Below are 26,544 nucleotides of genomic sequence, written 5' to 3' on the forward strand. Positions count from 1 at the left end.
ATATAGTGTCCTTCCTCATCTCTTATTATAGTCTTTGGCTTAAAATCTAATTGATCTGATATAAGGATTGCCACCCCAGCTTTCTTCTGATGCCCATTAGCATGGTAAATTGTTTTCCACCCCCTCACTTTCAATCTGGAGGTGTCTTCGCGTCTAAAATGAGTTTCTTGTAGGCAACATACTGATGGGTTTTGTTTTTTTATCCATTCTGATACCCTGTGTCTTTTGATTGGGGCATTTAGCCCATTAACATTCAGGGTAACTATTGAGAGATATGAATTTAGTGCCATTAGTAGCCTGTAAGGTGACTGTTACTGTATATTGTCTCTGTACCTTTCTGATCTACTACTTTTAGGCTCTCTCTTTGCTTAGAGGACCCCTTTCAATATTTCCTGTAGAGCTGGTCTGGTGTTTGCAAATTCTTTCAGTTTTTGTTTGTCCTGGAAGCTTTTTATCTCTCCTTCTATTTTCAATGATAGCCTAGCTGGATAGAGTATTCTTGGCTGCATGTTTTTCTCGTTGAGTGCTCTGAATATATCACGCCAGCTCTTTCTGGCCTGCCAGGTCTCTGTGGATAAGTCTGCCGCCAATCTAATATTTTTACCATTGTATGTTACAGACTTCTTTTCTCGGGCTGCTTTCAGGATTTTCTCTTGGTCACCACTCTTACTTTTTGTTACTATCTCCCTGATTAGATTTTTAAGTATATTTTTATTTTTAACCTTCTATGTATTTTTAAATTTTATATTTAGTAGTAAACATAGACCTGAATCTAACTTTTCATTTTAACTTTCTTTTTTTGTGTGTTTAAATAAGGAAGTTTTAGCCCACTCATATTTATATTTGGCCTTATTTCTTACAGTTTTATGTTTTGTGTTGCCATGCTTTTTTAGTTTCTTTCCCTCTCACTGCACATATCTCACTGCACATCACTCTCACTCATATTTCTAATCATTTACTGAAATAATCACATTTTCTCAGTGACTTTTTAAAAAAAATTTATTTTGGAAGTTCTGTTTGGTTTTACTTCTAATTTCCAATGTTTCTCTAAGTGGATTTGGGGATCAATTGTATCACAATCACCTTCGTTGGTTTTTTTTTTCTTAGATTTTATTTGAGAGAGCACACGTGCACGAAAATGAGCAGTGAGGGGTGGGGAGGTGGGGTGCAAAGCAGAGGGAGAGGGACAAGCAGACTCCATGCTGAGTGCAAAGCCTGATGCAGGGCTCAATCCCATCACCTGGAGATCATGACCTGAGCCGAAATCAGGAGCTGAATGCCTAACTAACTGAGCGCCAGATGCCCATGGGTAGTTTTGTGGTGAAATACATGTAATATTTACCATTTTAATCATGTGGGGTTTTTTTGTTTTTGCTTTTGTTTTGTTGAGAGAGCGAGAGTGCATTTAAGTGGAGTGTGGAGGGGCAGAAGCAAGGACAGAGAGAATCTTAAGCAAGCTTCATGCCCAATGTGAGCAAGCCTGACACAGGGCTCAATCTCAAAATCCTCAGATCATGACCTGAGCCAAAATGAAGAGTCAGATGTTTAACCAGCTGAGCCGCCCACGCTCTCTACATTTTAACCATTTTTAAACATACAGTTCAGGGGGCATTAAGAAAATCTGCATTGTTTTGCAACATTACCATCATCCATCTCCACAACTTTATCATCCCAGACAAAAATTTTGTACCCATTACACAGTAGCTCCCCATTTCTTCCTTTCCCCAGCCACTCATAACCACCATTCTATTTTCTGTCTCTATGAATTTGACTATACCAGATACAATTATATAAGTGGAAATATACCATATTTGTCTTTATATATCTGGCTTATTTCAATTAGCATAATGTCTTAAAGGTTCATCCATGTTGTAGCATGTAACAGAATTTCATTCTTTTTTGTTTTTTAGAAGCTACATGAGATGGTGGGGATTAACTAAACTAACTGTGGTATTCATCGTATAATACACATTAAGTCAAGCCATTATGGTATAGCTTAAATTTATATAGTGCTGTATGTCAACTATATCTCTATAAAACAAAGAATTTCATTCCTTTTTAAGGCTGAATATTTCATTTTATGTACAGAATACATTTTGTTTATCCATTCATCTATCAGTGAACATTTGGGTTACTTCTACTTTTTGGCTACAGTGAATAATACTGCTATAAACATGGTTGTACAAACATCTTTTTGAGTTTTTGCTTTCAATTCAAAATGTGGAAATTCTATACTTAAACATTAAAAAATCACCCTATTGTTTCCATAGCAGCTGCATCATTTTGTATTCCCAGCAGCAATGCACAGGGTTCTAATTTTTTCATATCCTCACCAAGACTTTTCTATTTTTTTTTAAGATTCTATGTATTTATTTGAAAAAGAAAGAGAGAGAGAGAGAGCACAAGCAGGGAGAACAGCAGGCAGAGGGAGAGGGAGAAGCAGACTCTCCACTGAGCAAGGAGCCCAATGTGGAGCTTGATCCTAGGACCCCAGGATCATGACCTGAGATGAAGGCAGATGCTTAACCTACTGAGCCACCTGGGTGCCCTGATCTATTTTTGGTAATAGTTATCCTAATGGTCATGAGAATGAGCCCTGCCTAGGCTCTGGGCTGGGCATGGAGCCTGCTTAAGATTTTCCCCCTCCCTCAACCCCTCCCCAACCCTGCTCACACACACAGCTCTCTTAAAAAAAAAAAAAAAAAAAAAATTATCCTAATGGGTTGAAGTAATAGCTCATTGTAATTTTGATTTGCATTTCCCTAATGATTGGTAATATTGAGAACCTTTTCATGTTCTTATTGGCCATTTGTATATCTTTTTTGGAGAAATGTCTATTCAAGTCCTTTTTCTATTTTTAAACTGGGTTTTTATTTTCTGATTCTTGTTACCGAGTTTTAGAAGTTCTTTATATATTCTAAATGTTAAGTCCTTATCATATATAATTTGCAACTACTTTCTCCTGTGGGTTGTTTTTTACTCTGTTGCTATTGTCCTTTGATGTACAACCTGAGGAGTTTCTTAAAGTGGAAACCGTAGATCCCCACACTAGACCTACAGTGCAGAAGGATGGAGCTTGAACATCTGTGTTTAAAAATTGAACCAAATGATTATTATGCCCAACTCTCCTAGTTGTTGCCCTTAAATTTTTTGTTAAAATTTAAAAACAATTTTTGACATAAATCTGAAAAATAAGATATTCTAATTCTTTTTTGATGAAATATAAATTCTAACACAATTATCCCCACCTCCAGTGTTTTATTGAAATTATATGGAATTTTAGTTTTTGATTCTTATTTTTTTTTTTTTTTAATTTTACTTTTTAACTTGCGAGAGAGAGAGCACAAGCCAGGAGAGAGGCAGAGGGAGAGAGAATCTCAAGCGGACTCCCTGCTGAGCAGGCCTGATGCAGGGCTCAACTCAGGACCTTGAGATCATTATCTGAGCCAAAGTCAGACATTAAACTGACTGAACCACACAGGCACTCCTCTTATTAATTTTCTTATACCATTCTTTCATATTCTTGAGAATTCTTTCTTTAAAACTGCATTAAGGGGCGCCTGGGTGGCTCAGTGGTTTAAGCCTCTGCCTTCAGCTCAGGTCATGATCTGAGGGTCCTGGGATCGAGCCTCGCATCGGGCTCACTGCTCAGTGGGGAGCCTGTTTCTCCCTCTCTCTCTCCCTCTCTCTCTCCTTCTCTCTCTGCCTGCCTCTCTGCCTACTTGTGACCTCTCTGTCAAATAAATAAATATTTTTAAAAAAACTGCATTAAGCCTCTCAACTAAACCATCAACAATTATTTAGACTTAAATATAAATTTCTTTGTTCCTAGATGTCAAGAGTTGCTTTATTTTCCTTTACATACTGATATTTTAGGGTCCTGTTTTTTTCTTTTTGTCTTTGTTTTCTAAATAATTTTCTCTCCCTCTTTCTCACTCTGGCATCATTTAGCCCCTTTCTTTATCTCTGGAATTTAGAAATATCACCACTATGTGTATTTTTTCTCTCCTGCCCTGTCATTGTATTCTAAAATAATCATTCCTTTTATTTTCCGTATCAATCTCTACTTTCAGTTCTCTCCACTTTATTACTTAGACCTTGAACTGAATTATTTGGCAATAGTTGCAATTTCTAAGAATTTCTTTTTTTTTAAGATTTTATTTATTTATTTACTTGAGAGAGAGCTAGAGAGAGAGAGAGAAAGCAGAGGGGAGGGGCAAAGGGAGAGGGAAGAGCAGACTCCCCACCGAGCAGAGAGCCCGATGTGGGGATCATGACCTGAGCCGAAGGTAGATGCTTAATGGACTGAGCCATCCAAGTGCCCCTAATATCTAAGAATTTCTATTTTTCTCTTCTGTGCACTTCTTTACATGGTGTCCCATTCTTATTTTATTTCCTTCAAGGTCTGTTTCTCATCTTGGCCTTTTTCTTTCATACTGCTGGTTTTATTAAACTATCTTATAATTCTGTTTTTAAAAGATTTTATTTATTTGAGAGAGAGAGAGTATGAGCGAGAGGGAGAGGAGGAGAAGCAGACTCACCTGCTGAGCAGAGAGCCTGACATGGCGCTTAATCCTAGGACCCTGGGATCATGACCTGAGCCAAAGGTAGTCACCTAACCAAATGAGCCACCCAGGCACCCCCATCTCATAATTCTTAATTTTTCATTCATAATTACAAATGAGGAACTGGATGGACTGCATAGGAAAGCTGGTCTGGATTTCCAAACAGGTACATAGGTCTATTAAATCATTCCCCCCTTTTTGTGTTCCACAGAGATCTGAGATTACTTTAGGTTCAGCTCTGTTTTATGATCTGGTCCCAATGTCCACTGCAAAAACCTTCTGTCAGTTTAATTCCCCACTTATTTATAAAATTTATGAAATAAATCTTTCAGCTTTGATCAAAGGGCATCTGTTGTAGGCCAAGCCCTCTTTATATATGGAGTGTAGAAGAGGAAATGGTTTTAGGATTAGCACATTAATTAATTTCCCACAACAATTCCATCTGGTCTCTTTCTACATCCTATAGTTGCTGACCCCAAGCTTGAAATTTCTCTGTGCTCTCCTACCGACTTTGGACTGTGGCTTTTCTCTGCTAGTTTCTTGATCATACAGATTCTGTTTACCTTCTGTCTTCTAGGAGTTTCTCAAAACTTCTGATTTACTAGTAGTGACCTTCCCTCTCTTCCTGCAGTATTATGGGTTTGTTCCTTCTTAAACCAGTCCTGTCATAATAATGGGATTTTGGGATGGACAGAAAATAAACTGTTATTATCAGGCTGCCATTTGGATTCGGATTCGGGGTTATCTTAAATACAATTTTTTTTTCATAAGGTTTTCTCTATTTTCTAATCATAGAAGCAATCTAAAAGAGTCCAAAGGAGTATTTTTAGATAAAAAGTACTTGTTACATTTTGTCAGTATTATACCTGTCAATTGCTTGAAGATCATTGGCTGGATTCCAAGTAGGATCAAATAATACAACAACATTGGCACCAACAAAATTGAGGCCTAGTCCACCAGCCCTAGAGGAACCAGAAAAGGGCATATTAAAATAACAAAAACATAATTGTTGCCCTCTAATTCAATTGTGCCAGGTTTCTGTAACCAAATCAATACAATACTGCATTAACATCATAAAAATAAGATTACAACACAAACACGCCAAAACCGAAATAGCTATGAATATCATTTTTCTACCATTCTAGATTATCTCTTAAAAAAAATTGACCATTAAAGCCCACGTAAGTAGGTTGTGCTGGTTTTTTTCATTTTTTGGTTATTCAAATACTATGCTATACGATTTTCCTAACATGCATTCTAAAAATTCTAAGTATAGTCCAGCTAAATAAAGCAATATACACATTTTTAAAAGTCAATACAGGATTAGATACACTTCTTATTCTTCCTACTAAGTGCAGCTAAAAATCCCTGGATATCATATATAAAATAAACATAAGACTCAGAAAGGTAGAGAGAACAAAGACACGCCAGGGAATATATGAACTAAGGAATGATACGGCAACGAGTTCTCCAGCTGTCTTTTTGCCTAAAAATCCCAGACAGGGTTCTGAAGAAACCAGTATACTGGAAATGCCAACAGTTGAGACAAAAAAGCCCCAAGAAAAGCCTTCTTCCTTTAGCCAAGAACCAGGAAATAGGAAATAGGAAAAGGAATAGCCTTTTAAGACAGAAAAATGTTAGATAATAACCAGTCTATTGTAAACACCATGGAAAAAAAATCTATGGTCCCACTCCTAACCTGGTCAGTAAAGGCTGAGTGAGGAGATTAGATCTCCACCCTTGCCTTAATGGGGTGCCTCTCATCCACACCCAGAGGGTGTCAGAGAAAACAGACTGAGGAACTGGGGACGTTCATTTATGCTCAGCTATAACCAAATACCCTCTGTGATGTCAGTGGAGGCTGTACCGAACATTAATGAAGTGTCTCACTTTTAGGATGTCAACAGAAGCCAAGCAAGAAACATGGATTCCCATCCCTATGCAGCTGGCATGGCGTCTGCCTAAAACAGAGGGGAAAAGCCCCATGACAGATAAGCTCAAAATAAAAAATTACAAAATGTGTGAAGAAACCATCTACCATAAGCAAGAGCTGAGAGAAAAGCAAACAGAAGGATTAGCAGCCCTAAGTACAGGAGTTAGTAGAACAAAAAATGCCATTCAAAAAGAGATTTAAAAAAAATAATTAAAATTACTAAAGAAATAAAAGGAAGGCTAGAAACCATAAAGAACAAAATATACGTAAAAACAATCAGACAGATCTGAAAAATATCACTAGGACTTTTAAACATGAAAAAGTGCGGTCTTTAAAAATTCAATGAATGGGTTAAATAACAATTTCTAATATGAAGAGATAATTAGGAGCTTTCTGGCATATCTCATCAAATTAGATGGTGTGAGCAGAAAAGGAGTGAGAGATGACTGCTTGTCATGGGAAGTTCTGTACTATTTGCTGTTGAAGCTGTGAAGAGTGAGAGATGACTGCTTGTCATGGGAAGTTCTGTACTATTTGCTGTTGCTGTACAAATGCTGTTGAAGGCATTTATGACTCTGAAAAACATTATTTAAGAAATTAAAAATGCTTATTATATAGGAAATTAAGAATGCTTGTGTGTACTTTATAAAACTTAACTGAAGACAATATTCTATGTTATTTAATGCTCTGTGGGTAAGGAAGGGCTCATGTGAGAAAGTATGTCTTGATTCATTCACAGGAAAATGGGAATCCAGAACTTCTCTCCTTAATGACTTCATTGCAAGAATATGAGAATAACTTAGTTCTCAACAGTAAGTGGCTCACTCATCGTATACATAATTTTATTCCTCATTTAGGTAATTATTGTGTTGACTTTTTACATTTTACGTATATTTGTTTTTAAAGTCTTTTGAAATTCTTTTTGAAAGATAGTGGGGGCAGATCTATAAAATACTTACATATTAGATGTCAAAGTAAGGATTTGTTACCCCCAAAAAGGGATTAATCTTCTTAGGTGTTTATACTGGCTTAACTCTTTCTCTAGTGTGTATGTTCTTTAAAAGGTTTTATTGAGAGATTCATAAATAGGTGTTAGAACTAGCTTAACTTCTATAAAACCTATTAATGTGGAGTGGCTGTGGTTGAGATGAGGTAGACAGAGGGAGGAAGTACCTGGCCCACTAAGCCCAGTGGGCTCTCTAGGGCTCCTTAAGCACAGTTTAAAAATACTGCTACACATGATTCTCAGTTATATGATTAATAACTTGATTACTCAATTAAGTCTGGCTGTTCTGACCACAAGACATGAATAAAAACACTATCACAGAAAATTCCTGGGAGGAAACATCCATTTCTTTTGATTGTTATCTTTAGAAACCCAGACATATAAGGAGAATTCAGTGATGATAAGAAAATTGAGAGAAACAGTTAGGTAAAACTCAAGATATTGTTATTTCAGTCATAATTAATAGCATTTTTGCTGCTTCTCCTTAAAGCCAAATAAAACAAAGCAATAGAAGCATACCACTGAATATTAATCCAGTAATAATTTTTAAATTACCCTAAATCTTAAAAGCAATTTGATAAAAATCAAGTTATCAAATTTTATTTTCTTACATTGTGGATACTAGGCAAATGTTAACATCTTGTGTACTATTGAACTCTTTCACAATCTTGAGTCTTTCTTCTGATTTCGTACTTCCATCAAGTCGTCGGTAATCAAGTCCAGCCGCCATACAGTATTGCTGCAGAACATCAAGCAACTACAGAGAAGGTATGAAGAAAGGCAAAGACAAATTCATGGTGTAATAAGTTTCATACAATTATAGAGATAAGATTTACTAAGTATTAATAATTGCTGTTTACAAATACTTTCTTACAATTATAAGAGCAACAAATATTTTCCTGACTTCTGGCTCATGTCTTTCTTCCTATTATCCTGAAACTGACTCTAAAGTTCACCAATGCTTGTCTTAAAAAAAAAAAAAAAAGAAAGAAATCAATCTTTTAGGGAAAAAAAGAAGTCAAACTTCATTTTTTTTAAACTAAAACTAAATAAAAAGAAAAGTATTGGCCAATTTATGTAAATGACTTTCATTATTTGTGCTATTGTCCAGGTTCTAAAATCTCTTAAATGTCTTAAATACTTTAATTACAGCAAAAATATCAACAGAGAATTAAAAATCTATCTTTGAATCTGCTATTTGACAATAACCTTGATATCTTTGAGATTTAAGCATCTTCTGTTTTAAAAGTTGCTTATCTCACTATCATTTCCTACAGTATGTATAGCATAGAAAATGTGTCTGGACACATATGTCTCTTAGGCTTTGTGCCTCAGAGTTAGTGCTGGGCCAATCAAGAATATACTTCAGAAGAAACTCACCTTGGTGGAAAAGGAGAAAAGAAGTATTTTATCTTTGTTTTTCCTGCAATGATTTAAAAGCTGCTGAAGAACCTGGAAATGAACCACAGAAATCAACCACTAGTGAAACAGTTCCAACTAAAAGCACACTTTATACGTATAAACATCACTTGAGAATTTCTTAAAAATTATTTTTATACAACATAACCTCACTCCTCTTTCCTAATTCCCTTCATTTTTGCCAACTTAGAGAAATAAAGTATTAGATATTACATTAGATGTTATTCATCATCATATTGTCAATAATGAGGTAAGGTTCCCAAAGACTTTTGTTTCATCTCATCTGGTTTTAATAAAAAGGAAGCATTTTAGATTATGGGATGCATTTAAATGAATTAATTTAATTTCTAAAGCACACTTTCTTTATACCTACAATATGTTCAGAAACTAAATTACAGAACAGCATTCCTTTTAGGAAGTATTTAAGTTTTTTCTAGATAGATGTAATGAAATGTGTTTAATTACATTTAAGTTCTAAAAGTCTTGATATTTATTTTCTTAAAATAATCAGTCACATATACACCTCTTCTCATTTTATCCCTTCTGCTTCTCTATTTACAGTAAGCCCTGACTTCCAGATTTGATTTTGACCTCAAAATGTCAATAATTTGCCCCCATACACAGTGCTTTTAGGGATGGAGCAAATAATCCAAAGCCTATTTATAATAGTAATACTGTTACTTTTAAAACGGGCATTTCTACATCTGGTAATGACAGTTCCAGAACACTGTGGGAAAGTAATCCACAAAGGAAAGAAAAGGAATTTTCTGAACTAAGCTTAAAATTTTTCTGAATTATGCAACAAGCACTTCAGCAATTTTGTTTATTCACTGATAAGCATTTAAACTTAAAAAATAAAAAATTATAAGCAATATAAGAAACATAAGACACTTTCAATAGTCGACTAAGAGAAGACACTGTGCTAACTCTGACCCCCATGTCCAATCCCTTGGAAGAAGCCATGGAGTTAAAAAGAAAGCTACTCAGATAACCAATCAAATGGTGAATAAAAATGTCACAGATCAGGTAAACATAATTTTAATACTCGCAGAACTTACAAAGTAAGCTTTGCATTTATTTGCAAAATAAGCTTTGCATTTACTTTATTTTTAATAAAACAACTGATTCTATATAAAGTATGTGCATTAGAGTTTCACATAATACATTAGCTTTTTAAAATTAAAAAACTTTACTTTTTAGAGCAACTTTGGATTTACAGAAGAATGGAGTAGAATATATAGAGAACTCCCACAGACCTGGTTCCCCCATCTTGTACTTCTGCCCCTCCCCTGCACCCAGCTTTTCCTATTATTAACATTTTGCATTAGGGTGGTACATTTGTAACAACTGATGAATGAATAAATTATTATTAATAATATATAATCATTAACTATTATTATTAAATCATTAACTATTATTATTAACTAAAGTCTATTTACATTACTTACATTAGGGTTCATTCATTGTGTTGTACATTTCATGATTTTTTACAAATATATAATGACATGTATTCATCATTACAGTATTACAAAGAATAGTTTCACTGCCCTAAAAATTCCCTGTACTCCCTCTATGCATCCCTCCTTTCAAACCCCGCGCAACCACTTAATCATTTTACTTTTTCTACAGTTTTGCATTTTCCAGAATGTCATATAGTTAGAATCAGACAGTATGCAGCCTTTCAGACTGGCTTCTTTCACTTAGCAATATACTATTAAAGTGCCTCGTGTCTTTTTGTAGCTTGATAGTTCATTTCTTTCTATTACTGAATAGTATTCTATTGTCTGAATATACAACAATTTATCTATTTACCTACTGAAGGACATCTTGGTTGCTTCCAAGTTTTGGCAGTTATAAATAAAACTGCTATAAATATCTGGGTACAGGCTCTTGTGTGAGATTTTTAACTCATTTGGGTAAATACCAAGGAGTGTTGTAAATAACAATGTTCACAGCTAAGAAATCTTGGGCCCAACTCTTCTCAAATTAGTCAGGCCTAGAGAGGAACATGACCCCTATATGATCCCAATAGCACTAAATTGGGTTTCCTGAGTCTTCTCCCCCCCCCAACAGTAAGTGGCCATGTGGTATTTCCCAAGGAAAGGGAAAATGAGGATTCTTATCAGGGGAGTAAGTTCAACTTGTGACCATCCATTTGAATAGTAGTTGAGATTAAAAAAAAAGACCTTCAGTATAAAAGAAAGAGGTTGAGTTCATGGTGTAGCTTTGAGGGTATGAAGGGTATAATAAGCATTACATCAACAAACAAATTACAGCTGCAGGCTGATGAATAATAAGAAAAGCAGAACTAGTATCACCTGAATTCAAGACATACATGCAACCTGGATTTCTTAACTCTCCCCACAGGCAATAGGTTATATGCCTATACATTTTGTATCACTAAATCATCAGGTGGTGTTGATAATCAGATGATGATACACAACCTTAAAAATATAACCCTAGATTATTACTATCAGTCTCCGCTTGTTGGTATTCTCTCACAAAACAAATAAATTACAGGCTTCTTTCACATATACAGACACCTACCCAGCCTCTAGCAACAATTCATGCTTGCTTTTTCCTTTCTAAAAAACCTAACAAAAATTAAATGTAATAATTATTTTAATTAGACAACTCAATAATACATTTTAAATCATATGTTGAGTATAAGAATATAAAATGTAGAGTTATAAAATTCACTTAATATCAAGAGTAACTTTTTAGTGAAGAGTCATAAAAAATGCAATTTAAATATATAACAATAGATAATACAGTTTTCACAGGAGGCCATGATTCTGGCCTGGGAAACAAGGGGATAATAAGTGCTCAGTTCCAAATTAATTGAGCTTTTTACATTGTTTTATTTAAAAATAAAGTCAGCAAAATGAATGACAAAAATAGATTAACTAATGTTAGGAAAGATTGTTAGGAAATTTACTATTGTTAGGTTTGAATTATTTATTATGATAATAAATCATAGAATATTCTCACCAATACAGACTTATTTTAAAAATATACAACTCTTAACTAAGTGGGTATAGAGAAAGCACACCTCAACATAACAAAGGCCATATGACAAGCCTACAGCTAACATAACACCCGGTGACAAAAACTGAAAGCTTTCCCTCCAACCTCAGGAACAAGTCAAGGATGCCTACTCTTGCCGCTATTATTCAACATAGTACTAGAAGTCCCAGCCAGAGCAATTAGGCAAGAAAAAGAAATAAAGGCATTCAAAGGGGAAAGAAAGAAGAAAAACTGTTCCTATTTATATATGGCATGATCTTATATACAGAAAACCCTAAAGACTCCACCAAAAAAACTGTTAGAACTAATAAATTCAATGAAGTTGTACAATACAAAATCAGTCTACAAAAATTCATTGCATTTCCGTATACTAATAAGGAAATATCAGAAGAAGAAATTAAGAAAACAATCCCATTTACAACTGTACAAAAAGAATAAAGTAACTAAGAATACATTTAACCAAGGAGGTCAAAGACCTGTACACTGAGAACTATAAGACATTAAAGAAGCCACAATTAAATAAAAAGGTATTCAGTATTCATAGGTTGGGAACTAATGTAAAATGTCCACACTGTTCAAAGCTTCTATAGATTCAATGTAATCACCATCAAAATTCCAACAGCATTTTCCACAGAAATAGGACAAACAATACTAAAATTTGCATGGAACCACAAAAAAAAAACCCAAATAGTCAAAGCAATCTTGAGAAACAGCAAAAAACTGGAGGCATCACACTTCCTGATTTCAAACTACACCACAAAGTTATTGTAATCAAAACAGTATGCTATTATAGAACAGATACAGATCAATGAAACAAAATAGAAAGCCCAGAAATAAACCCACATATATACAGTCAACCAATTAATGACAAAGGAACTAAGAATATACAATGGGGGGAAAAGACAGTCTCTTCAATAAATGGTGCTGGGAAAACTGAGTATGCTTATGCAAAAGAATGAAACAGATCTCAGTAAGACATCTGCACCCCCATATTTACTGTACATTGTTTACAACAGCCAAGACATGGAAAAAATGTTAAGTGTCTGTTGACAGATAAATAGATGACGAAAATGTGATATATACATATATAATGGAATATTGAGACATAAAAAGGAAGGAAATCCTGGCATTTGCAACAACATGAAGGGCATTATGCTAAATGAAATAGAAGAGAGAAAAACAAATATACTATGATCTCACTTATATGTGGAATCTTAAAAAAAATGCTTGTACTTATAGGTACAGAGAATAGGTTGGTGGTTGCCAGCAGCAGGGGGTGAAGGCAGGCAAATTGGGTGAAGGTGGTCAAAAGGTACAAATTTCCAGTTGTAAGTCCTGGGCATTTAATGTACAGCAACTGTATTACATATTTAAATGTACAACGCTGTATTACATATTTGAATGTTACTGAGAGTAGGTCTTAAAAGCTCTCATCACAATAAAAAAGACTATGTGTGGAGATGGATATTAACTAAATGTATTGTGATAATCACTTTGCCATATACTCATATCAAATCATTATGCAGTATACCTAAAACTAACATAGTTATATGTCAATTTTTTCTCAATAAAAAAATATATACACAAGTTTTTAAGGTAATATTCTTGGTTTTTATTTTATTTCATTGAATTTAGAGGTCCAAGCAAACTAAACTATGAGTTTATATAGATTAACTACTAAAAGTATTTCCAAGATTTTAAGAAAATGACCACCTGACCATCTAAAATTATTTATTTAGCCAAAAGAAATAACTTACTTTCTTCTTAATTAAACCATAATGCTGGGAATTGTTTGGTAATAATATCTGAATCCATAAATAAAGATTCTTCATAGTTACTAAAGAGTTAAAGAAAGTGACTGCAAAAAGGCTGGAAGCTATCAGTAATTCATGCAGCTGTCACAGACAATGCCCCAAGGCCTGGGTAATGGCTGGAGTACCTAGCCTTATTTTTCCCACCCTCCCTTAGTAAAATAGCATCTACAGGTCAGTTTCCTAGTGTACAAACAAATGCTCCCTATAGACTGGCAGAAAATTCAGTCTAGACATAGAGGTCTTGTCTACCTTGAACTCTTAAGAAATTTCTTTCTTTAATTCTGAGCTATTGCCTAGCCTCATCCTTGTATTTGGAATGAGAATTTATATTTCTGATAGATAATCTCCTTAAACATTTGAAGATAAGCTATTATATATGTGGCAACAACATACATTTTTAAGAGGGCGTATATCTCATAAATCAATAAGGAAAGTCTGAAGAATATTTGATGTAAGTACTAATTGAGAACCTACTGCATGCCTGGTTCATTGTAAGTTAGTAAATGCTGATAAGGCTACATCAGTTGTCTTTGGCCACAGTCTCTTCTGAATGATTGGGTATCTGTTCTGATTAGTTAGTGTCTCCATCACACCACTGATAAATATTTTGTGTATCATGCTTATGTGTGTGCAGTCTGAAAGAAGAGCACTTACCTTCATTTTCCCACTGTATTTTGGATCAGAAAGGGTTTCAAAAGCTGCATCTTTGCTTTTCTGCACAAAATCTGGGAACTTGGAAAATACCTGATCACATATTCTTTTGATAAGTGTTTCCTTAGGAGGAAAAGATAGAAGAAAAGAAATTTCAACTTAACACATTTATATCTATATAAATTGAGATTGTTTATGAAAAAATTCTATTTAGAAGGAATATATTACTTTGAAGATATTATCTTTTCTAAGTCAGACTAATAATTTAGAAAAACTTAAAGTGATAATGTTAATTATATATGGCTTTGATGAGTTCTGAAATGATAAGACTAATAATTTTATCATTATTCTTTTATAATCTCTAAATCAAGGACTCAAATACTTCCCAAAGAGCAAACAGTACTATCAAAGAACAATATTAAATGCTTATTAGATTTTAAAATTATATTTGAACAGCATGAAGACTATAACACAAAAAGAAAATATAAAATTATATTAAAAAAGCCTTAAAAAGTAATAAAAAATAAGCCTTAAAGACTTCTTTTTATTTATGTGTGCTCTAGAATAAGATACAATTGAAATGATCAAAGTATATGATTGCGTTTATTTCTAAACTTTGAAATTGCTGATTTTTGCCAACTTGGGATATATTCCTAATATTTAATATACAGATTACTATAAATGCATTTTAATCCAGTAGGTTGGATAAATGGAGTTAGATATACTATTAATGGAATGAGACCGACTCATCAAATATCTTACTTAGTAATTGTATCAAAACATGTTAGGAAAACAAATACAGCAATACTAACAGAGGCATAAAAAAGGGTTATCATTTTAACTTAGGCTTCAGTTTTCTCTTTAAAAAACTTAAGAGCATATACTTCTTTGACACCTAAATTAAAACATGAGCAAGTCAGTTTCCTCGTCAGCTGCACACAAAAATAACTTAAAGATACTTGGCTACGGCATTTTATAGCAAATACAAAATCCTTATACCAAATAGCATCATAAAGAAATGTACAAAGCCCACTCAAACCTGGTGTTTGGAGGTGCCAGTAGACTGCAGTAGTGCAACATGGTTGGCTACCTTCTGAAGGACTGCAAGGTAACTGAAATACAAGGTTTTCACTGTTTCACCATGTGAATTGGTCTGTAACCAGAAAAAAAGAGAAAATAAAAACATGCAAGAGACTAACATGGCTATGTAACAAGTGACTTCATAAACTCTATCGCTCACACTAATGTTTATCATCTGGTCACTACTGGCACAATACATTCTGAGAAAATGATGGTCTGCCATTATGTAAAAAAATCCATGAATCACTTCATGTGGACTCGTACTTTTGGTGATGTTTTTAATAAAAGAGGGGAGAAAGTCCTCATTCCAGAAAGCATCTACCCTCATGATACATAGTGGTAGAGAATGTTGCCATAAGAGGTTCCTGGTAATAAAAAATGGCACAGGGGCAGGGTCATACTTCACTGTCCCTTCTCTGTCCTCTCCTTTATATTCCAAGGTGTCCAAGGAAACTGCACTATTATGAAAAAGTGACGTGGTTAAAAAACAGCAAAATAAATGAGAGATGACATAAATATCAATCTAGATAAATATTTATTCAAGGTCCCTTGATGTACATGGATATTTGATAGATATCTTGATACTAAAACAGAGAGATGGAAAAAAGGTAGGAAATACAGATAGAAAGTTAAAAAAAATAAACTAATATTTGTTGCTTAATAAAAATAAAATACTTTATTATACTAATACACAATTTTGATTAACAGCCTATCAGAACAGGATTTTAAGCGTGCTGTCAAAGACTAAGTTTATTACTGAGAAACTTCTGGAAATAAGATTACGTCTCAAGATGAAGTAGGCTACTTCCCAATAAAAGCTGAAAGGGAGGATATAAAATTGAAGGTACTAGTTTCTGAGAGCTACTGAAAAACCAGTTTATTGGGAAGATATTTGAATATTATATTTTGCTATGACTACTATTTGATATTGCAAAATACTTTTGAAAACTCTTCCTTTTTATTAACTTGTGGCTTCTAAAGATAAAGAACTGAGGAAAAGTTATTTTATCTGCTCCTTACCTCTGACACTGGAATAGAGAACAATGTAATCAAAAGCAAGATGTGAAGATAACCACCCAGAAATGCTTGCCTTATAACAACAATTTCTCCTTTTCCGGCCACTGCTGCAGCTACAAGGCTCAGAAGACTGAAGTATCAAAGTCATATCTTTTGTTTCTAATACCGTTTGATAGACAGCTTTCTGAAAATCTGTCAGAGAACAATATACCATCTGCCAAGATGAAGCACGAAGAATTATTGGTACTTTTAAAAATAGCAGTAATAATCACAACGTACACCAGATTTTAAAGACTGTAAGAGTGAAAACTGCTTACAAACTATTATTCTTTTAGATACATTATTATGACACCCTACCCTAAACTATATAAATAACTCTATTTTCAAATAAATCTCATAGAGTTTGTTTTTCAATTGAAAGGAATCAAAATACGAAAAAACAAGTGTTTTCCTTATTTATTTCTAAATATACTCTGGGTCTTTTCAGGGTTTCATACTATTAGCCCATAATGCAAGTAAATTACTACGGTTTAGGTCAAATAAAAAAACTAGATGGGGGGGTGCCTGGGTGGCTCAGTTGGTTAAGCACGTCTCCCTTCGGCTCAGGTCATGATCATAGGGTCCTGGGATAGAGTCCCACATCAGGCTCCCTGCTAAGCGGGAAGTCTGCTTTCCCTCTCCGTTTACCCCTGTCCTCTTCTTGTGCTCTCTCTCTCCCTCAAATAAATAAATACAATCTCTCAAAAAAAAAAATTGGATAAGAAGGGAAAACTTTGGAACAACAGTATGAATAGTACTTACTCAATTCCTTAAAAACGTAGAAAAAAATTTAAAACTTAATTATTACCATTTGTATTATAATTTGTATTTCATATCCTACTATAAATTCCTAAGATTAATAAAGATAAGAATTAGGAAAATACACATAAAAGCAACTACAAGTTTCTATTTTGTACCCAAATTCAAAAAAAGAAGAAAATTTGATAAAATCATGCCACTAAGTTATACAGGATATAATTTGCCTTATATTTCTAGTAGCACCAGAAACTGGTAAAAGTCTTCTAGATGTAGCTGTATGTATCCAGGTTATAAAACCCATAATAAGATTTTGAAAAATGTGAATAAAAAGGAAAAGCCTTCTATTTATAAATATTTATATGTTTATATCACTAAAACAGACTATTGCAAAAAAAATGACAAATTCTTTTGATTGTTTCTTTTGGTGTACAGAAGCTTTTTTTTTAAGATTTTATTTAATTTATTCATTTGACAAAGAGAGAGAGCGCGAGCGAGCGCGCGCACGCGCACAAGCCGAGGGAACAGCAGAGGAAGAGGGAGAGGCAGGCTCTCCACTAAGCAGTGAGCCTGATGCAGGACTCAATTCCAGGACCCTGGGATCATGATCAGAGCTGAAGGCAGACGCTTAACGACTGAGCACCTTTGGGTAACAGAAGCTTTGAAGTCTGATGTAGTCTCACTTTAAAAAAAAAAAAAAATTAATTATTTTAGAGAAAGAAAGCAGGGCTGAGGGGGTAGTGAGGGGCAGTGGGAGAGGGAGAAAGAGTGTTAAACAGACTCCACACTGAGCACTGAGCCTGACACAGTTCAGCTCAGCTCGGTATTATGATCCTGAGATCATGACCTGAGCTGAAACCAAGAGTCGGACACTTAACCAACTGCACCACCCAAGCGCCCCATAGTCTCACTTATTAATTTTGATTTTGTATACTTTTGATGTCATATTCAAAAACTCATCACCAAGACCAGCGTCAAGGAGCTCCTTCCCTGTTTTCTTCTAGGAGTTTTACAAGATTATGACTTGTGTTTTAATCTTTAATCCATTTCCAGTTAATTTTTGTAAGTGGTGTAAGACTGGTGTCCAACTGCATTCTTTTGCATATGAATATCCAATTTTCCCACCACTCATTGAAAAGAGTATCCTCCTCTCTTACTCACTGAGTATTCTTGGCTCCCTTGTCAAATATTAATTGACTGTATATGTGTGGGTTTGTTTCTGGGTTCTCTATTCTACTCTGCTGATTTATGTGTCTGTATTTATGCCAGTACCATACTGTTTTATTACTATAGCTTTGTAACATAGTGTGAAATCAGGAAATGTGATGCCTGCCAACTTTGCTGTACTTTCTCAGGACTGCTTTGTCTCTTTTGGGATCTACTGTGCTTCCATACAAATTTTAGGAATGTTTTTTCTATTCCTGTAAAAATATGCCACAGGAATTTTGACAGGGATTGCACAGGAATTTTGACAGGGATGAATCTATACATGGCTTTGGGTAGTATGGATATTTTAGCAATATTAATTCTTCCAATCCACGAACATGGGTATCCTTCCATTTTTTTGTGTCTTTTTCAGTTTCTTTCATCTTAACAGTTTTCAGTGTTTAGGTCTTTCACCTCCTTGGTTAAATTTATTCCTAAGTACCTTAAAACATGTAGTAACACTTACTAACAATTCTCACATGCCACACACTTCAGAGCAATCATGTAAGGCAGATACTGCTATCATCATTCTTTTTTTTTTTTTTAATATTTTATTTATTTATTTGACAGAGAGAGAGATCACAAGTAAGCAGAGAGGCAGGCAGAGAGAGAGAGGGGAGGGAAGCAGGCTCCCTGCTGAGCAGAGAGCCAGATGCTGGGCTTGATCCCAGGACCCTGAGATCATGACCCGAGCCAAAGGCAGAGGCTTTAACCCACTGAGCCAACCAGGCGCCCCATCATTCTTATATAACAGATAGAGAAACCAAGGTTTGGGAGACTTAGCACATTGCTCAAGGTCACAAAACTCCTAAGTAGGAGAGCCAGGATTCGAGTCTACATTATTTCATTTCAGAGCCCAAGTTCTAAACACTTTGTACACAATTCTCTCTTCATATATTTATACTTATTGCTCCTACTGGACAGATAACTAAATAATATATGTAAAGTTATGTAAAATATTTTTTTAAATGGGGGTTCATTAAGGACTCCAATTAAACAGTAACATTTTCTTTAGATCAAAAAGTCAACTTCCCCAACTTGTATATTACTATATTTTCCTTTCAAATCTACTTTTTAAAGTAATAATCAATAGGATATCCTCAGATTAGAGAGTATCTAATAGTATTGCCCATATTTGGGACATTAATTAAGCTTTGTTCATAGTAATTTATAGAACCTTTATTCCATTACCTGAGTTAGAAGAACCACAAGATTAAAAACTATAAAAGAGGACCACTATATTTTTAAACAATTGACAGAATTTAATTGTAACTTTCCTAAAATTCTTCAAATTAAGTTAATTGTATAACTATAGATAGCATTCTATAAGAAACAAACCTATGAAAGTTTTTAATCACTGCAGTCCTATAGCTATTATTAAGGTCTCAAAGAATACACTGGGCAAAATATATGAAGGGCAAAATATGAACAGAAAATAAATTAGGGAGAGAGTTCTTCTTTCTTCAGTGAGAAAGAATTATACCAAAAGCAATCTTATAAAATAAGAGAAATGAATTTAATGTATACTAACAATAAACCTGTTAACTAACCTGTTAAATTGGGCTGAATTAGTGCTTTCTGAATTTGCATATAATAATTTTTTTCCACACTGAGTAAAAGGCAAAAAACTATATTCATAAAATACCACAGGAGATAGATTTCCTCTTAAAAACATTTTTTTTTCCAGAAAAAAAAACCATGAGAGATTAATAATTAAATGATGATAAGTTAATAATTTAAACAAATGCAATTCTCACCCGGTCTTCCTTCTTAGGCAACTGATCCTTGATTAGAGCCTTGGTACGCCTGAGAAACCATCCAGACATCTTTTTCGCAAGCCTTTGCATGGCCTTTCGGCCAGTGGCTAGTTCTCTTTTTGTTGCTGTGTGTCTCTGACCATGTTCTACTGGGTCAGAAAACTGCTTCTTGAAGTGGATCCTACTACCTAAAAGTCCTGGCACAGCCCTTTATAAAGACAATTAAAAAAATATGACAGCTTTATTAAATTATCTAAAAAGAAACAAAATGAACTTCTTTTTGCTTCTAAGAAATATACTAAGTCACTTGTTCTTAAGTGATAACAATAACAAAATGCAAGGAAAGATAATGTTTTTTCTTTATGACATTTCAGAAAATAACTCTAAGATGACAGAATTGATAAATAAGTTCAGATATTTACCTCAGGGACAAAGAATAATATATAAAGATAGGCATTCATGGGACTTTCTACTCTGTATACTGTGTTTGGGACAAACACATCCATAGACAAACACAATTTTTTTAGAAACTATTAATTAGCAAACAAGGTAATATTAAGTTAAAGAAATATGAAAATTTTTCCAAAACGGACAAATTACTTTTCACTCACCAGTCCATAACACACCACAGTTCTTTCATGTTGTTCTGAAGAATGGTTCCAGTGAGGCCAATGCGGACATTACATTTCAAAGCTTTCATAACTTCTGTTATTCTAGCCTTTGGATTCTTGATTCTATGAGCTTCATCTACAATGACAGCCGACCATTCCAAACTGCAAGGTGAGAAAAAAGTGGGGAAATGTTGAGAAAACTTCTGTACCATTTTTAGAGAGCAGCTTTCTCTTTCAAAGCTGTAGAGTTTTTTCCTATTCACTCTGTGATGACTCCCTAGGATTCTCCATTAGGGCAACGGTGGGTTTGGACAACCCATAAAAATAAGATGTGTAGGGAGACAAAAGGGCATAGATTCTGTTTAATGATGGTGGAATGAAAAAGTCATTTAACCATCACCAAAATGAATGTTTAGAATCAATTGTTGCCCCAGTAGCAATGAGCTCCCATAGTAGTGAGTCCACTAAAACAAAACAAAACAAAACAAAGTCCCATGGAGAAATGATTGATTTCAGACAGGCAGCAGAGGAAATCGTGAAGAGCCAGAAAACACAGATGTATCCATAGACAAATGAGGGAATGTCCAAAGGGCACAAAAGCCAAACTAATTGGAAAATTTGAACATCATTAAGAATAACGATTATAACTCAATATAAAACACTGAATAAATCAAAACCCCCAAATTCTGGGAAAAAAATTAATTTAGATCCTAACCTCACACTATAAACAAAAATAAACTCGAAACAGATCACAGTCTTAAATACAAAAGTCAAAACTTTAAAAATTATAAAATATAGGGGAAAATCTTGTGATTCTGGGTTAGGCATAAGTTTCTTAGGTATTACACCAATAAAAAATTATTGATAATTTTATTAAAGTTAAAAACCTCTGCTCTTCTCAAGAAACCATAGGAAATGAAAGACATGCTACAGACTGGGAGAAAATATTTGCAAATCATAATCTGGTAAAGAGCTTATACACAGAATATATAAAGAATTATTACAACTCAACACAAGTTAAAACAATATAATTTAAAAAATGAGTAAGATATTTTAACAGACAGCTAACCAAAGAAGATATACAAAGGACATATAAGTACATAAAAGATTCTCAACTTCTTTGGTCATTAGAAAAATGCAAATTAAAATCATAAGATACTGCCACAAACCCATTTAAATGGCTATAATCAAAAAAAGATTGACAATATCAAGTGTTGACAAGTATATGGAGAAATGAATCCTCATAAACTGTTTTTGGGAAAGTGTAGTTACTTTTCTTTTTTCTCCCCCCCCTTTTTTTTTGGTGCAGCTACTTTTCTAAAACAATTTGACAGTTTCTTAAAAAATTAAATTTCTCCTAACATCCAGCAATTCCATTCCTAAGTATGTGTCAAAAAAAAAAAAAAAAAGAAGACAGAAAATTTACATCCACACAAAGACTTGTACATAAATGTTCACAGCAGCATTATTCATGACAGCCAAAAACTGGAAATAATCCAAATGTCCATGCACTGATGAACAGATAAACAAAATGAGGTATATACATATAATAGTACTGTTAAGCAATAAAAAGCAACAAACTATTGAAACATGCTACAACATGATGGACCTATGATGTTAAGTGAAGGAAACCAAATACAAAAGACTACATAGTGAGTAATTCCATTTACATCAGATTTCCAGAAAAGGCAAATCTATTATAAAGACAGAAAACAGATTGCATTGCTTGAAACTGGAAATGGGACCACAGATTGACTTGAACCAAAAAACTTTTTGAGGTGCTAGAAATGTTCTAAAACTGGACAGTGGTGATAATCGCAACCATAAAAATTTACTAAAAATTATTCTATACTTAGACTGGGTATATTCTATGGTATGTCAAATCTACTTCATTAATCCAGTAATCCACAGTGACATTCAAAAAAGGGGGAGATGGAAGGAAAACTTTGCTATTATTATAGATGACCATTACAGCAACATCTTAGTCTGAAAGTTGGCCAAAGAATCAAGCATTTGCTTGCTTTGTTGATATTATAGTTAATCCCTTATTAAAGGAGCCTGCCAGTTAATAAGTGTAGAAGAAATTATAAATTTAGGAAAACATTATTTTGCAAAACCCGATAAAATAACTGATTGAGGCAAGAATAATTTTTGTATGCTAATACCACTAAACAAAAGGACTAAAGGATCAGAATATTCAAATACTGGCAAAGTATCACCACACAAATTACTTCTAATTGTAAAGGGAAAAACATAACTTTATAATCTCTGATGACAATTTCTTTAGCCTGTAGGACACTCTTGGCACCATTAATAGTGAAACAATCTGACATTAATATCTCCTGAAGTAATGTAATATGAAGCCCACAGGCTCACTTATGAAGTATTCTTATCAAAAATGTTTAACCTGAATCTAATTAAGACTTTAAACTTAAATCAGCTTATAGAAACACAGATGTTAAAGGAATACACTATTCCTTGAGAAAGTAAATAGACGAAGCTAATATTTGATATACCCTAAAGACAACTGGCGTGATCCCCTCAAAATATTCTATAATAAAAAAGTGAAGTTGGGGGAATGTCCCAGATTAGAAGGGACTAAATAGACTTAATCAACAAATCCATCATTTAAACATTTATTAAACCCTGCTTTGGAAATACTGGATTTTATTTTATTTTAAGATTTTATTTATTTCTCTGACAGAGATCGCATGTAGGCAGAGAGAGGAGGAAGCAGGCTCCCCATGGAGCAGAGAGCCCAATGTGGGGCTCGATCTCAGGATCCTAGGATCATGACCTGAGCTGAAGGCAGAAGTTTTAACCCACTAAGCCACCCAGGCACCTGGAAATACTAGATTTTAATAATATATTGAAGATAAGTAAGGAAATCTAAATTGCTGTTCATTTTCTTAGGCGTGACAATGATAATCTGGTACAAGAAAAAAATATAATTAGTTTTAGGAAATCTATGCTAAAATATTTAGAGATAATATTGTCATGTTATATACAACTTCCTGAAATGACTCAATACCACCACTGTACATAGACTTAGACACACATGTATTAACATATTTTGCCAACATATGAATACACACAAATACACACACACACACACACAAAACTGGTGAATATAGGTGGTTAAGTATATAGATGTTCATATACTGTTACTTCAATTTTTCTATACGTTTGATAATTTCTTAATATAAAGTTGAAAAAGAACAAAAGAACAAAGAAAAAGGAAAAAATGACGACAAAATTTTAGCAGCTAGGAAGAAGATGGACAAAATGACTTACAAAAGCAGAGAAAGCAGTAGCCTATGCCAGTAGTGGGGAGAGCCAAAAAGCAATCTGATTCATATTATTGAGATCTTAAAAAGCTAGGAATTGGTGGTACCAGATGCCTCTGGAAATTGGAGTTATGTAAATGTTCAAGCTTAAGAAGCAATTGGATCTCCTAGATAGTAGTCCCGACTCCATAAAACAGTAAGCAAAAGAGGGCAAAATCCTCATTTTCTTAAGAAGAAATCAGCAGGTGTGCTGAAAACTAAAAATAAAATTAAAATTAAATTAAATTAAAATTAAAAGTTGTAGTATAAAAATGTTCTTTAGAGATATGGTGGTAAAAGTAGGAAGATAAGTACAAGAATTGAAGGTAGTTGTGTCTGAAGAAGGGTTTATAGAGGTGGCAGAAAGGAGTGAATTGCAGTTTTTCATATTTGGCTCTTTAAATAATATACATATATAACTGATAAAAGTAAAAGTAAAGCAAAATATAATAATAATAATAATAATAAGAGATAAAGCTCACTCATATAGTGTGTTTACTCTGGATTATCTATGATCAACATTTAATCCTGTTCTATCACAAGGTGCTATTCTCACAAAAATTATTTAATATTTGAGCATAGCATAATATATAAACTTGTTGAATCACCATGTTGTACACCTGAAACTAATATAACATGTATTTCAACTATACTTCAAAAAAAAAGAAACCAGATTGCAACAACTCTAAAACAGGATTACTTAATATTTACTCAAATGAAATATAAATTATTTTGAACATTTGTCAAAATGAAGCCATTTGAACAAATAACAGAATGCTATATATAACAAACACTGTAACATTCAATTTTTCAATTTTACACAGAAATCTGGGACACATACCTAGAAAATTCCACTTCAGAATTCTTATTTAATATTTGTAACAATCACAGAAAATAACTACTTAACAAATATTTATTCAGCAAGTATTATGTGTTGGAAGTGTAACAAGCACTGAAATACAGAAATTATCCTACACCAACGTCCTAACAGTCTAAAAGGGCAGACAATTAAAAATTAAAATATGATTGATGTTATGATGAATGAATATCTCACTGACATTTATGTAAGTGCAGAACATCTTTTGGGGTCATGTAAAATATTAAATAAAAGTACAAGTTCTGGAGTTAATTGGTCAAAGTTTAAACTTCATGCCATGTAGGCTTTGGTGAGCTACTTAACTTCTCCACACCTCAGATTACACTTATCTTTCTGATCACATCCATAAAACAGGAGCAGGCTATTAGCTTCTAAGTGAGGTGAAATCAAATTCTAGAGCTGACAAAAATGGAAGCCCCACTTACTAATAATTATATAAAATGTAAATAGACTAAATACTCCAAATAAAAGGCAGGTTATCAGAATGGATAAAAAAGCAAAATCTATCATTAATCACAATGGCTCACTTAAATATAAAGAACCAATATATTCAAATAGAAAGGCAGAAAATGATAAACATTCATTAAGTATAAGAAGACTGTATTGTCTACATTGATATCAGATAAAACTTCAAGATGTAAAAAGGAACATTTTTTAAGATAAAAGGATTAATCATTAAGAAAAAATACTAATCTTAAATGTGTGTATACCCAATAAGAGCTTCAAAATATATGAACTAAAAGCTGACAGAACTCATAAGAATTTAAAAATATATAAGCACAATTAAGATTATAACATATTTCTCTCAGAAATTATAAAACAACAGAAAATTAGTAAAGCCAAAGAACACTTAAGAACTCCTAACCAACTTGACTTTATTGATATTTATAGATTATAGAATAACTGTAGAATGAATATTTTTTCATGTAGACATCATTCAGAAAAATGCAAATCATACAACAAAGTACTACTACAGACACACTAAAATATCCAAAAACAAAAAGACTGATAATGCCAAGTGTTGGTGAATATAAAGCAACTGAAGTCCTATAGATTGCTAGTTGGAATAGAATGGTACAACTACTCAGGAAAGTGGTTTGGCAGTTTCTTCTAAGTTAAACCTAGATTTACATAACCCAACAATTCCATTCCCAGGAAATGCAAATATGTCTACCCAAGATAAATGAAAATGCATGCTTAAAAAAAGGCTTCTACAATAATACTCCTTAGTTTTACTTATAATAACCAAAAACTGGAAAACCCAAATATAAATATCATCCTCAAATTAATGGGTAACAATAAAATGTGATATATTCATAAAATGCAATACACCTCAGCATTAAAAAAGAACAATCACAGATACATTCAATATCATGGATTAATCTCGAAAATACTATGATGAGCAAAAATATTATGATGTGGGCACCCGGGTGGCTCAGTGGGTTAAGCTGCTGCCTTCG

General features: G+C 33.6%; 1 protein-coding gene across 1 annotated transcript in view; it reads right to left on the bottom strand.

Moving 5' to 3' along the window:
* The window catches only part of ERCC6L2 (ERCC excision repair 6 like 2), a 135,221-nt gene that overhangs the window by 66,135 nt on the left and 42,542 nt on the right, over positions 1–26,544 (bottom strand). Inside the window, exons 5-12 of the mRNA XM_046022877.1 lie at positions 20,882–21,043; positions 20,271–20,478; positions 16,586–16,726; positions 15,455–15,568; positions 14,419–14,538; positions 8,885–8,956; positions 8,116–8,261; positions 5,432–5,527 (exon numbers count right to left, since the gene is read on the bottom strand). Coding sequence (XP_045878833.1) covers positions 5,432–5,527; positions 8,116–8,261; positions 8,885–8,956; positions 14,419–14,538; positions 15,455–15,568; positions 16,586–16,726; positions 20,271–20,478; positions 20,882–21,043 — 1,059 coding nt within the window. The remainder of the gene's footprint in view (positions 1–5,431; positions 5,528–8,115; positions 8,262–8,884; positions 8,957–14,418; positions 14,539–15,454; positions 15,569–16,585; positions 16,727–20,270; positions 20,479–20,881; positions 21,044–26,544) is intronic.

The sequence above is a fragment of the Meles meles genome, chromosome 11 (genome assembly GCF_922984935.1).
Source record: "Meles meles chromosome 11, mMelMel3.1 paternal haplotype, whole genome shotgun sequence".
Classification (NCBI taxonomy): domain Eukaryota; kingdom Metazoa; phylum Chordata; class Mammalia; order Carnivora; family Mustelidae; genus Meles; species Meles meles.